The sequence below is a fragment of the Notamacropus eugenii genome, chromosome 1 (genome assembly GCF_028372415.1).
Source record: "Notamacropus eugenii isolate mMacEug1 chromosome 1, mMacEug1.pri_v2, whole genome shotgun sequence".
In the NCBI taxonomy this organism is placed as follows: Eukaryota; Metazoa; Chordata; class Mammalia; order Diprotodontia; family Macropodidae; genus Notamacropus; species Notamacropus eugenii.
The window spans coordinates 279,841,127-279,853,806 of NC_092872.1; the positions used below are offsets into that span (position 1 = coordinate 279,841,127).

At 46.4% G+C, this 12,680-nt stretch overlaps 2 protein-coding genes across 17 annotated transcripts in view; one reads left to right on the forward strand and one right to left on the reverse strand.

Moving 5' to 3' along the window:
* Positions 1 to 8,268, reverse strand: part of RNLS (renalase, FAD dependent amine oxidase) — a 242,100-nt gene extending 233,832 nt beyond the window's left edge. For 6 of the 11 annotated variants that reach the window (XR_011971645.1, XM_072628971.1, XM_072628962.1 and 3 more), the window contains exons 1-4: positions 8,129 to 8,268; positions 6,701 to 6,811; positions 4,629 to 4,771; positions 1 to 159 (exon numbers count right to left, since the gene is read on the reverse strand). Coding sequence is in view for 10 of the 11 variants with exons in the window: in XM_072628971.1 (XP_072485072.1) it covers positions 1 to 159; positions 4,629 to 4,771; positions 6,701 to 6,811; positions 8,129 to 8,268 (553 nt within the window). In the remaining variant the exon portion in view is untranslated. Of the gene's footprint in view, positions 160 to 4,628; positions 4,772 to 6,700; positions 6,812 to 6,947; positions 7,375 to 7,423; positions 7,547 to 8,128 lie in introns of those variants that run through there. The other 5 variants (XM_072628963.1, XM_072628967.1, XM_072628969.1 and 2 more) reach the window with 4 other exon arrangements.
* Positions 8,269 to 8,284: 16 nt separating this feature from the next.
* LOC140517580 (gastric triacylglycerol lipase-like) overlaps positions 8,285 to 12,680 on the forward strand; it is a 109,701-nt gene continuing 105,305 nt past the window's right edge. For 5 of the 6 annotated variants that reach the window (XR_011971644.1, XM_072628952.1, XM_072628953.1 and 2 more), the window contains exon 1: positions 8,285 to 8,841. Coding sequence is in view for 2 of the 6 variants with exons in the window: in XM_072628956.1 (XP_072485057.1) it covers positions 8,803 to 8,841 (39 nt within the window). In the remaining 4 variants the exon portion in view is untranslated. The remainder of the gene's footprint in view (positions 8,842 to 12,680) is intronic. The other variant, XM_072628951.1, reaches the window with a different exon arrangement.

The following is a 12,680-nucleotide window of genomic DNA, read 5'->3' on the forward strand; positions in this document are numbered from 1 at the left end:
AGTTCTGCACGTCACCCTGGAGTTGAAGGATCTGGGGAACAGGCATAGTGAGGATGATGATATCAAACTGCTCAGAGCCTCCTACTTCCTTGTGGACTTCCCACTTGTCTTCTTTAAGGTAGATTTCAGTGACACAGTGCCCATATGAGACTTCCACCCCTGGAATAAAAAGGAAACTGGGTTTAGATCTTCTGGGAGAAAGAAAAGGGCCAGTTCTGAGATTAGCTCTCAGTACACACTACCATCTGACCCAAAATAGGGGGCATAGAGGGCAGAGGGGGCACCTTTATCCAGAAAGTTACTGGGATGGTACATGGTGTCACAGACAGGCAGGCACAGTGGGCATTCTCTCACTAAGCTTATTCACCATGTTCCTTCCCCAATTCTGACGATACAAGATTTCTTCCACCTCATAGTGGTCATCAGTCTCTTAGCTCTAGAGATGGAAGACCACTTTCAAGCTATGGAGTCCAAGCCTCTGAAAGCTTACTCAAGGTCATCTAAGAAAGCAAAGGATGTTTGACTTCCCAGAGGCAAATGGAAAGAAATCACTGTCTATACACATCTTCAGCTTCTGTTGACAAATTGCAGGCAGCTCTCCCTGTGGGACTGGAGTTCCTTGAGGGCTGGGGTTAACAAATTATTCATCAATCAAAAAGCATTTAAGCATTGGCTATGGCCAGCCATGGTACCAGGCTGGGAAGACAAAAACAAAAGAGAAATAGTTCGTGCCCTCAAAGAGCTTCCAGTGTCAGGGGAGAGGGCATGGGAACACATCAGGACACAGAAAATGCACACAGGGGCTTGAGGAAACCAAGCACCCAGGATGGGGGCAAGAGATTGTGGAGAGCTTCCTTCACAAGGGAGAAATTGAGCATGAGGGGAAGTGAGAGCATTTGAGGACTGGGGCCAGCCAGGACAAAGGCTTGGAGATGGCAGATGGTGGGCTATGTGTGAGGACAAGCAAAAAGGCCACTCAGATTAAAGTACAAAGTGTGTAAAGGGAAGGTCACTTCCCTCCTCCAGAAGACAAGCATGGAACTTGGTATAGAGAAGGCATTTCATCATTTATTTTTCCTAAATGACTGAATGAAAAATCATAAGATGTAATAGAGCAGAGGCTGCTGGGCCTCAAATCTGATAAGCACAGTCACTACCTATGTAATCCACCCAATGCAATTCCCTCCTTTTCATCTGAGCAGTAAATGATCTGCCAAGAAGGACGAGGCACAAAATTCCGTAAATTAATAGCTAAACAAATTTAATAGCACTAAGGTCCACAGGAGTTATGTCCAGCAGACAGGAGCCATGTCCTCAACCTGTGCCCTTGAAGAAAGAGACATAATCTGCTTAACAGCAACATTAAAAGGAAAATTTACTTTTCAGATTTCTGTAACCCATGTTTCTTTTAAAGATTAGAGGACAAAAGGATAAATAAACAAACAGTTAAAATCTTACTCATGGATGGGCCAGGTGGTGTACTGGATAAACTGTTGGGCCTGGAGTCAAGAAGACTCATCTTCCCAAGTTCAGATTCAGCCTCAGACACTTATTAGTCACCTCACCCTGTCTGACTCAGTTTTCTCATCTATGAAATGAGATGGAGAAGGAAATGGCAAACCACTCCAGTATCTTTGCCAAGAAAATCCCAAATGAGGTTTTAACAAGTTAGACATGATTGAAAAAGAACCGAACAATACTATGGATGGTCCAAGTTAAACAAAAGCTTATTTTGTTGCAATCTGGAGGCCAAGAATGTGAACTTTGGAAATTCTGGAATGCTAGCGGCAAAAATGACTGGCCCATCACTTCTCAAGTACTAGACATAGGAACTGTCCCATGTTGCAGTGGGATGGTACATTACAGAACATTGTGGCATTACTTCACTACAAATGAAGTATGAGATGGGCCAAGGGTTACCGTGTGCTCTTGGTCCCATGCACCCGCTACTGGGAGGCAATGTGGGAGAGAAGCAAAGGAAGACCCTGGTCTGCTCTTCACTCTACCCCTTGCTTGCTGTGTGATCTTGAGATTCCATTTGTAATAAGAAGAACTTGCAGAAAATAATCCCCAAAGTTCCTTCCTAGCCTAGAATCTTCTAAACCTGGGGAGGAGGAGGAGTGGAGAGAGGAAGAACTATTTGGTGATGAAGGTAATCAGGAAAGAAAACAGAGGTACTCGCTTCAAAAATGGTACATGGGAGGGGGATACTCTGACACCTTCAGTGTAAAGACAAATCAAGAGTAACTCAAGGCCAAACTGTGACAGCTCCTTAGGCCCCTCAGGTCACAAATCCCAAAAGAGTTACTTCAACATAAGCAGTAATGAAGTTACACCTATAGAACAAAAGGTGGTTCCCCAAATTTCTCAGTCACTTCTACTTCCACTATATATACTCCCAAGGAACACTGAAAAAATCCAGAAATGTAAAATATTTTTTGTGGCTGCATTATTTGTGATAAAAAGCTGGGGAAAAACTATAACTATGAAGACTTTATAGAAAAGTGGGGAGACTTACTTCTATGAAAGGATGCAGAGGGAAGAAAGCAGAGTGAAAGAACAATATTCAAAATGGCGGCTACAACGTGAACTGGGTTAACATGGGTAGGCAACAAAGCTCAAATCAATTAGAATTGTCAGAGAGAGAGTGGAATGTTGAATTTCTAGGTTACAACCCACACATTATGTGTACGTATCATACATATATAAATAAATATGTATGTATGTAATACTACATGTACATATGCGTAGATTATATAGATATCTATGTATACACATACATGTGTATCATAGATGTATATATTATAGATCCATATTGTGTGTGTATGTGCATGTAGGCACATATACAAATTGGGGAAAATAAGCAATAAACAAAAGAAACAATAAACTTCATAAACAATGACGAAGGAGCTGGCAAAGAAAGATCCAGCATCTGTAATGAGATCTATTGTAGGCAAACAGGGAATGGAACAAATCAATAACCAAACGCTGAAGTCTGAAACAAGGAACACAAGCAATGGGAACTATGATTTCCAGGCTTGGAGGCCAAGGGGCAAATGCAGTGGAAACAGAAGCACATCCAGAAAAGGATGGGACAACAGCCTGTGAGGGATGGCTCAGACCTGACCAAAGATGACAAATGAGAGAACAGTTCTAGGAGGCATCATCTAAGATTACCTAATTCTAATTTTTTTAAGGGCAGCTAAGAGGTGCCACAGTGCACAGAGCACTAGGCCTAGAGGCAGGAACACCATCTTCCTGAGTTCAAATCTGACCTCAGGCACTTCCTAGCTGTGTGACCCTGGGCAAGTCACTTCACACTGTTTGCCTCAGTTTCCTCAACTATTAAACGAGCTAGTGAAGGAAATGACAAACTACTATACTATTTCTGCCAGGACAACCCCAAATGGTGTCATGAATTGTCTGAACTGACTGAACAACATTTTTAGGTAATTGCTGAAGAAAATTTCCCAGATGCAGCCAGATAAAAGAATTCACCGAGAGTCCTCAGAGAGAATAGAAGCAACTCACCCAGATACTACATCAAACTACAAAGACTCAGTGATTAAAAAGAACTTTCCAAACAACTAAAACAGGAAAACACCACTCACCAAGGTAATCCAGTTCAAAACCCTTTGGATTAAGTAAGCATCATGAGAAAACACAAAACGCTGCAGGATAATTTTGAGAAAAGTCAAGAGAAATCAGCGTTTATTTACCCCATTATCTTCTACTGCCTCAACTAGAAATAATATTTGAAGATTTAAGGTAATATTTTTACCTTTTCAATTCCTCATAAAATTCCTAAGCATTTTCATAGGAAAGAGAAAAATACCGTCAAAATAGTTTATATGGTAATTAGTCCAGGAATAAATCTTGAGGCAACTCCTAGAGACCATGCAAATGGGGATGGATATTCAGTAGGCCAGCCATTGGTAGCTGTCCACTAACACTACCTTTAAAAACGTTTAACCACTAAGTCATCAGAAATGGATTCCATGTAACTTAAGACACAAGGCTAGCAGAATAGAGACCATCTGGTCCAAGCTTCTTAATTTACAAAGGAGGAAACTGAGGTGTTTTGAGGTGAAGAGTGGCAGAAGCTGGGTCTGAAGCCAAGTCCTCCAGCTTCCCATTGTACCAGGGTCATGGAATCACATTTTGCTGCCTGTTCATACTAACTTTATTCCCATCGTGAAGCTGGTTTCTCTTCCCCATCAGAAGGCAAGCTCATTACAGGTAGGGGCTGTTTTGTTGATGTCTTTTGATCTCCAGCTTAATAAACATTTGTTGAGAGAGTTAACCGGCCCTTCACAGAGATGCCTTACTACTGAGATAGACAAACTGCTCCTCCTTTGTCCTCTGCGAATTTATGTGGGCTGTAAAAGAGAATGATCACAAACCCCAAACTTCAGGGAATAATGCTGATTTACCCAGTAATAAAAGGCCCAAACTTTTAAGGGAAAACCTGGAACCCATCTAATTCTTTTTTTCTAATGTTTCATTTTTTCCAATTACATGTAAAAACAATTTTTAACATTCTTTTTTTTGAGTTTTGAGTTCCAAATTTTATTCCTCCCTCCCTCCCCTGTCCCCTCCCTAAGATGGCAAGTAATTTGATATACCACCTGATTCTTTTAAATAATGTTTCACAATCGAAGACATTCCTTGAGGTGCCACAAAATTGCAGTCTCCTTCTTTCACCACCATTCCTTCAATGGGAGAGGTGAGAGGTTTCAAAACGCCTTGTGTTAAGAGCTCGTCATAAAAACTGAAATGAATGAACAGAAGCGGTCAGCACAAGCAGAGAGCTGGGAATCACTAGTGCTTCTGATTTCTCTGGGAGATCGTAAGCTCCTTGAGGCTGCGACTGACTCTCTGGTGCCTTTTTATTCACCTAAAGAGTGGGCAATGAATTCATGCTTGGTGACTAGTAGATGAAATGCCCAGAAGTGATCAGCGATCTTTCTGGCAGCACCCCTTTCCCAAGGCCATTCATGGTTAAAGAGGCCTTTTCAGACAAGGGCCCTGCCAGGGAGGAGCCACAGAGACCATCCCCCTGACAAATTACTCACATCATCTGCCCCCAACTTGACAATTTCGCGCTAAATGAAGATGACAGTCTTCATGGAACAAGGTGGGGACTTAAGAATCCCCCTTTCTCATGGGACAAAAGGCCTCTTTTCTCAGGCATTTCTTGTTTGTTTCTCTGTGTATGCACACACAAACATGCACGGAGGGATGGCAGCATCTCCACGTCAGCACTGACATGGGTAGTCTTGGAGATGAGAGAACATGGGGTTATAGGGATTAGGCCCTAATGTGGTGGGGGAGGGGGTTGGGGGGAGGGGTAAGTAGCCCTGTTACTTTCCAGATCTTAGATCCCAGTCAAGTGATGATGATGTAATGTGTCATCTGTAAAATGAGAAGTCAATATTAAACAAGGCTTGATAGGAGACGGAAAACCTGGATTCTAATTCTAGTCTCAGCCACATTCTAGCCATGTGACCCTGGGCAAGTCACTTTACCAATGTCTGCCTGAGTTTCCTCATCTGTAAATAGCACGTGCCTCCCAGGTTGGTTGTGAGGATCAAATGAAATATTTGTAAAGCACTTGTGCTCAGAGTACCATACAAATTTATTCTGTTTTGACGTCCCCCTGGGATCCCAGATTCAGACTTAGAAAGCACCATAAAGGTTATCTAGCTAACACCTTAATTTCACTGATAAAAAAATGGGTCCCAGAGAAGGAAAGTAACATAGGTACTTCAGTGTAAAGGGAAACTTCCTGGCTCCTGCCACCCTCCTCCTAATGCCCACCTGCACCCCGATCCTTCAGAGAAACAAGAGGCAGTCAGGGTCACTGATTCAGCACTGTCTTCTCTAGGCCATCTCCACAAAGCTGCCAAAACTATCTTCCTACCACAGACCACTTCCCTCCCCTGCTGAACAAACCATCCACAGCTCCCTCTTGCTCAGACTCTTGGGGGAGGGACATCCTTTTCTAGCCTGCCCCTCCCAGACAAACCAGACTACCTCTTCCTGGTCTTGGCACTCCATGCCTCCAGGTCTGGAATACCATTCCCCTCCTCCCTGCCTCTCTGGAACTCAGCCTAGATGCCACCCCCTCTTTGGGGACATCTTTCAAGGGTCCCCTGTCTTAGCTCTTCTGCCTTCTTGATTTCCTTTCCTTTGTTTGGAAAGGCAATCCAGGTTAAGGGACTTGCCCAGGGTCACACAGCTACTAAGTGTCAAGGGTCTGAAATGGGATTTGAATTTGGTTCCTCCAGACTTGAGGGGCAAGCCTGCCTTCTGATAGTTTGTATTCGGGGCTAACTGGTCCGGGTTAGCCCGGAAGCTCAGTAGGAAAACCATTTTTCACTTTTGTGTGTGTATCTTTAATAAGTGTCTTTTGAGTTGAAACATAGTAGCGTTAACATCAGCTGGCCAAGGCTGGGGCTGAAGCCTCAGGACTCCCTCTCCTCCATCTGCCGGTTCTCCAGGTACCATTTTGGACGATGTGTTCCAGGCCTCAAAGGGGAGACTGAAGCATCGATCCCGCCCGAGTCGGGGAGTCCCAGGGAGAGCCAAGGGCCTGCACAGGGTTCCGCTGGTAAACGTTTCACAATTGTCTCCCCCGCTGCTCCCTGAGCCTGGTGGGCCGTCCTGGGGCTGGCCCGGCGCCATCCAGCGCACTCACCTGCGGTGCTGCCGGGCGTAGCGGGGCGTGCGAGTCACGTACTGGGCCCCCAGGTCCGCCTTGCACTGCGGGTCTCGGGCACTCTGGACCGTGAGCATTCTTCCTCCTGGACTGACAGAAGGGCAGAGGCGGGGGTCAGAGGGCGGGGTGGGGGGGAGGAGTCGGCTGCTAAGTTTGGAGTTGTGAGCAAATTAGTGAGAGGAGCTTCAGGGAAAGGGGGGGCTGCAACCTTGCTTCTGGCACTTACTCCCCGGATATGCCATTTGCTGGGCCTCAGTTTCCCCATCTGTAACATGAAGCGCCTTGGTCTAGTCGACCTCTAAGATCCCTTCCACAACATCCAAGAGTCCAGTTGTTACTTATGGGACTCCTCCACCCTGGGCCTCAGTTTCCCTACTTCAGGGTGAGCGAGCCCCGCCCCCTAAACAGTAGCCAATGGGGGCCAGAAGCAGCGGGCCTGGTCCCTGGTCCGCGCGGGAAGAACCTTCCTGGAGATGACGTCACCGGCCCAGCTGAATAAACGCTAAGGAGAGCACAAGAGAGGGGGCGGGGCTCGACGGTCTGGGAACTCGGAGGCGGTGCCCTGACGTGAACGCGCCCGTCTCCAGATAACCGCGCGCCCTCTAACTGGCGGCCTAGCGATGAGCGCATGGCTGCGCATGCGCGCACAGCTCCAAGGGAGCTGGAGGAGAGAGCTCTGGGATGCAGGCCTCACGCACGCACCTGAGTCGAGCGCCTGCTCCCACACCGCCACGCTCACGGGATGTCCCCGCCTCAGCAGAGCCGCGCACAGGGCTCCCGTGAGCCCCGCGCCCACGACTAACACGCGAGCCATGGAGCACCTGCTTCGCTCAATCCCGGCGCCCCGCCCCGCCCCCTGACCCTTAATCCCGTGACGGCCTCCTTCCTGGGGTCACGGCGCGTGCGCGCCCGCGTCCCTGGCTCATGATGAGCCAACTGACGCCCGGAGTCGGGGCAAAGTTAGGAAGGGTTAGAGGCGAGGTGTGAGCCAAGGGGTGCGTCTGAGCCTTCGAGGAACTCCCAGTCTGCTGTGCTCACAGATGCCCCTCTTTGTGCTCTGCCATTCACAGAGAAAGCAGAGGCCCCGAGAGAGGAGGGGGCAGGATTGGAACCCAGCGCCTCTTCCGGCCCCGCCTTCTCCAAGGCCCCAGGCCCCTCTTCGCCCTTTACGCACGCATCTTCCGCTTCCGGTGTCCGAGGCCCTTGGGACGCATATCCGAACCTGGGGTCAAGTCCACCTTCGTTGATTAAGAGCCTGCTGAGGATGCGGTCCGCTTCGGATCTGAAGAAGAGCCGCGTCCAGATGCACACTGCCCCGGACACGCTGGGATCCCCGGGCACCTTCCCCCGCCCCTCCCCCATTAACAGCCCCCATGAGTTAGGGCCCCCGAAGCCGCCTCCGCGTACCTCCGGCCCCAAGCCCCAAGCACGAGCGGCCTGCAGGGGCGCGCCCCTGGGCCAGGGCCCCCAGGGACAAAGCGGGTGGAGCCCAGCAGGGGCTCCGAGCCGTCCTGTGCAGTTGTGCCTGGCAGAGCCTGTCTGCCCATCCATCACCTTGGACAGCTCAGCCCGTCCCCGTAACCAGAGCTGGAGAACTTTGGCCGAGGGGGTTATTGATTCTAAAGTTTGAAACGTCTCTGTGACATTCCAAAATCAATAAGGTAGCAGCGGGTGCTTGGCCCGTTGGAGAAAAACAAACTTTAAAAAAAGCTGCTCCTAATAAATAAAAGCTGCTGGAATGGAACTGACCAAGCCCACTCCACTGCTTAACAACAAAAAAAGCTAGTCACTAACCTTGGAAAGGTCACTAGAGATCTGTTTGCTCATTCATCAATTCAGCAAATATTTGAGTCCTGGACCGATCCATAAAGTGATAGAATTGGCGGGCGAATTCAACAACCATTGGTTAAGTATCTTTTCTTCTGCAAGACCCTTCAGGCTGCAGAGAGGTTAAAGAATTTGCCTGAAGTCGCATAGGGTTTTGGTAGCAGAACAAGAATTAGAATCCAAGGGATGTCTTTTTTTCCTCTTAGTGCTCCATGGCCTCCCTCACCTGTGCTACTTAGACTTAAGAAGATTAAATGGGAAAATGTCGACCAATAGAAAGCTTCTCCACAAAGGTAAGCTCTTGGATGGTGAAGTGCGCATGAACCATCCTGGGCAATGTGCTGAATCAAAGGAAGGCTCCCCACGTGTTTATTTCATTCGGAACACCTGCAATTAGTAGGGGCAAAATCAGTGGTTTGGATTGCAGTAATAGTGTTGTTGCTGTCCTCAACCAAGGCTGCTTTATTGGGGAAGAGGTGGGCTGAAGTGTCTCCTTGTCATCACCCTTGACTGAGGCCCAAAGTGGAGGCGGGGAGGGGAGAACAAGATGGTCTGGCAGGAGTCAGAGTAAGGTGGCCAGAAACTGGAGAGCCCTTCTGTTCCCGACCTTTGTCATCCCAAGGATCCCTATGGACATTAGTCAAACTGTCCAGTTCTCCACTGTCATACTCCAAAGTGCGTCTTGTCAACTATCTCTCTACTGCAGCCATCCCTGTCTTGAGTTACAAAGGGTTTCATGTCCAGTAGTCAAATCTTTGTGACTTATTCCCCACTTTGCTGGCCATTCTCTCCTTTATATCATGCCACCCATCAAGAAATTCCTCACAAGGGGTTATTCTTGTCACAACCTCATGGACAAAAAGTCCAGCAGGATGCAGGCACCAAAGTTTCAGAATCTATTTACTCATTGACTGACTGAACAGGAATTTGCTCATCCCAACAGTGGCAAACACTGATCATGCCAGCAGGGTCTGTGGTTTATTTGAACAGCAAGTTTCTTCCCAGGGGTTGCTGGGTAAAAGATGGAATGCCATGTCTGTATACCTGTCTCTGTCACACTTTTCCACCTTGGAGATTGCACCCTACATCATAATTGCCCAGTAAGGCCATTAAACAAATTTAGCTTTATAGAGACAGTGTCACTGATAGCCTTGAGCTTCCCCAGTATCTACCTGGGGCATAGGTAGACAGCCTTACTATGCATATAATCTTCCTTTCTACCTTATCTATTCCCTTTCCTTTACACCCTCCTCCTTCCACTTCCCTTGGGGTTTTTTGACAGCATACGCCCCACACCCCCTATCAGGAGAAGAGTTCTCCAGTCTCTCCTCCACAGTAGTGGTCACTACAGTGACCTTCAAAGTATCCTTTAAAAGTGGGTTGTCAGGTGAGAGGAGACTTCAGTATTTGTTGTTTTTCTTGGCCCATTTCCTTTATAGTGGAACTTGGCAGCCAGGCTAGGGAAAACCCTGGAGATGTTGCTCAGCTGGAGAAGAAAAAAAACAAGGTCTGCTTCCTGCAGTTGCTGTAGTGTACCTAGTATGTACCCCATGTTATTAGGTGATGGTTAGGGAATTCATCCACTTGAGAATAGCAAAGTGGAGCCTGGGGCATGTCTTTTAGGCACAGTTGTCAGCCCATGTGGATTGGGAGAGGTAAATTTTGGCAAGCTTATGCCATTAGCTTTAAAAAGCGGATTAAGCAAGGACAGAGGCTCCAGGTGGGAATAGAAATGAAGCAGGAAGAAAAGGCTTCAGCAGGAGAGGGACAGTCTCTACCTTAGGACTAAATTGACCTTTGGAATATGCTCAACACTCTTGTGTCTCTATTAATCCTATACTCCCCCACTGTCTGCCCTGCATTAGAAATGCTTCCCATTTCTAATCCTTTTCCTTATACTAAATCTATATACTTAACAGGAGTGGGGATGACGGAGGGATGATTACAGATAGAATTATGTGTATTGAGTTTTCATCCAGGATAAAGCTATCTAATTTAATTCAGTAAAATTTAATGAAAGCAGAAAATGCCTTTAGCAAGCTATTCATCATTAGGAATGAATCTCCAGAATATTAACAAACAGAAGTATTTTCAGCTCGAAATGACATAGACATGTACAGAAAAAAGTGCATTGACAAAATCACAAAATGTCAGAGCTGATCAGGACCTCAGCAGCCATCTGGGACATGCCATACCCCAAAAGTCTCCCCTCAAGGATGCTCCTGCCCCCAGGAGCTGACCTCCTTATACATGGAGGCAACCCTGTCTACTTCTGGGTGGTTCTCATTGTTAGGAAGCCTCACATCCATCCTCCATTTCCTTCCAACTCTCTGAGGTCTGTTCTGGGGCCATATCCTTCTTCTTCTACATGGTGGCCCCTCAGATATGGGAAGATAGCTCTCAACCCCACCTCCCCCCACCCCCATCCCCCATCCCTTCCCCACACCAAGGCTTTTATTTACCAAGATAAATGTGCCCATTTCCTTCAACTCTGTTTTATCTGGCATGAGCTCAAGGCCATTTGCCATCCGGATGGTTTGAATGCCTCACCTCACTCGAACACCTCTTTTCCTTTTCATATTGAGCATTATTAACTACCATTAGCTATTTTTGTCTTATTCTTCCTAATCCAAGAATCATTACTGTAACCCTGGTCCTTAAAGGCTCTGCCAGCCAAGCTTATAGTCTGGCAGGTTCTTGCAAATAGGAAACACTTTGGTGACAGACATAATGATGGGCATTGCCTCTCGCCAGAGAAACAATGTGTTCAAATCAGTGAGGCACCTCACCAGTTTGCCTGTAAGGTCAAGACAGCTTTTGGCTCCAGCAGCCACTCTATAGTATAGAGGGGCCATGACTACTATGGGTAGAGATCAGGAATACATCTTTAACGTTTTGATATAGAGAGTTGACTAGAACAGTGAGGTCAAGTGATCTTCCCAGGGTTCTCTTTGTAGTATAGGTTAGAAGCAAGACTTGGACCCAGATCTTCCTATCCCAAGGTTAGCTTCCCATCCACTCTGCTATACTCCTTCCCTTTCCTTTCTATTGCAAAAACAGTATTCCTGCTATACATAATAGTTCTACACTGTCCGCTCACCCTTCCCCCCCCCCACAGTCCCCATGCCTTTCTATTTGGAAGCTTCTGATGGAAGCTTAGAAAAACTTCTGTCATCTTTATAGCCCCTGTTAGTGACTGCTAGAGAGGGAGGCATTAGCGCAAGTGGGGCTTGGCTTAAGGTCAGACATCCTGGGTTCAAATCTCAAATCTGCTACCTCCTACCTGTGTGACCTGGGGTCAGCTTCTGTGCCTCAGTTTTTTCATCTGTAAAATTGAGGGGTGTTTTCTAACTTTGAACCAATCACTATTTAACAAACAAAGGTGAGAATCTAAGCAAGATCATACCAATTGCCAGGAACATTGTCAGAATCACTCTTGGGCACAGGATTAGACTAGTCTGAATCCCTGCTATTGACTTCTCCTTAACTCCCCATGAGGGACAGCAGAAACAGGACCCTGAGTTTTATGAAAACTTGTCTGTGACATTGATGTTGTCTTAGGTACTAGAACTCCCAAAATAACACCAGTGTGACATATTCTGCTGAATTTTCATTTCTGTACAGAAATGTTATTTATATCAATCAAGGCAATTTCTTAAACATATAATTAAATGTCATTTAGTTTTTATACTTCTATAAGACTACTCATGTCAGCACATTTACAGATCAAAACATTTTATCAGACCATATTTTGGTTTGGAAAATCTGACTTAAAGATTTGTAGGACCTCTCACTATGCCCCTATGGTGGAAAGATGAGACCTCAGTCATGGCTTTCTCTTCTGGCAGAAAGATTACATTTGGTGGAATGTTTCTGAGTAGAGGAAAGCCTCATTGTGTCAGATTCATCTGAGCAGAAGGCCGGTTAGAGGAAGTGGAGAGCTTAAATTGGAGAGTAATGCTGAAGGGATGCTGTCACATTAATATAAAGTATACATATTCACATGATCTAAGTCAACAGAACATCACCTAGTGGAGGCTCTTAGTGGACTTGTTTTAATGAATATACAAGAATGACTTGTAACCTATTGAGCAGCATAAAGAACACCAGATTTGGATACCTTGATTTAATT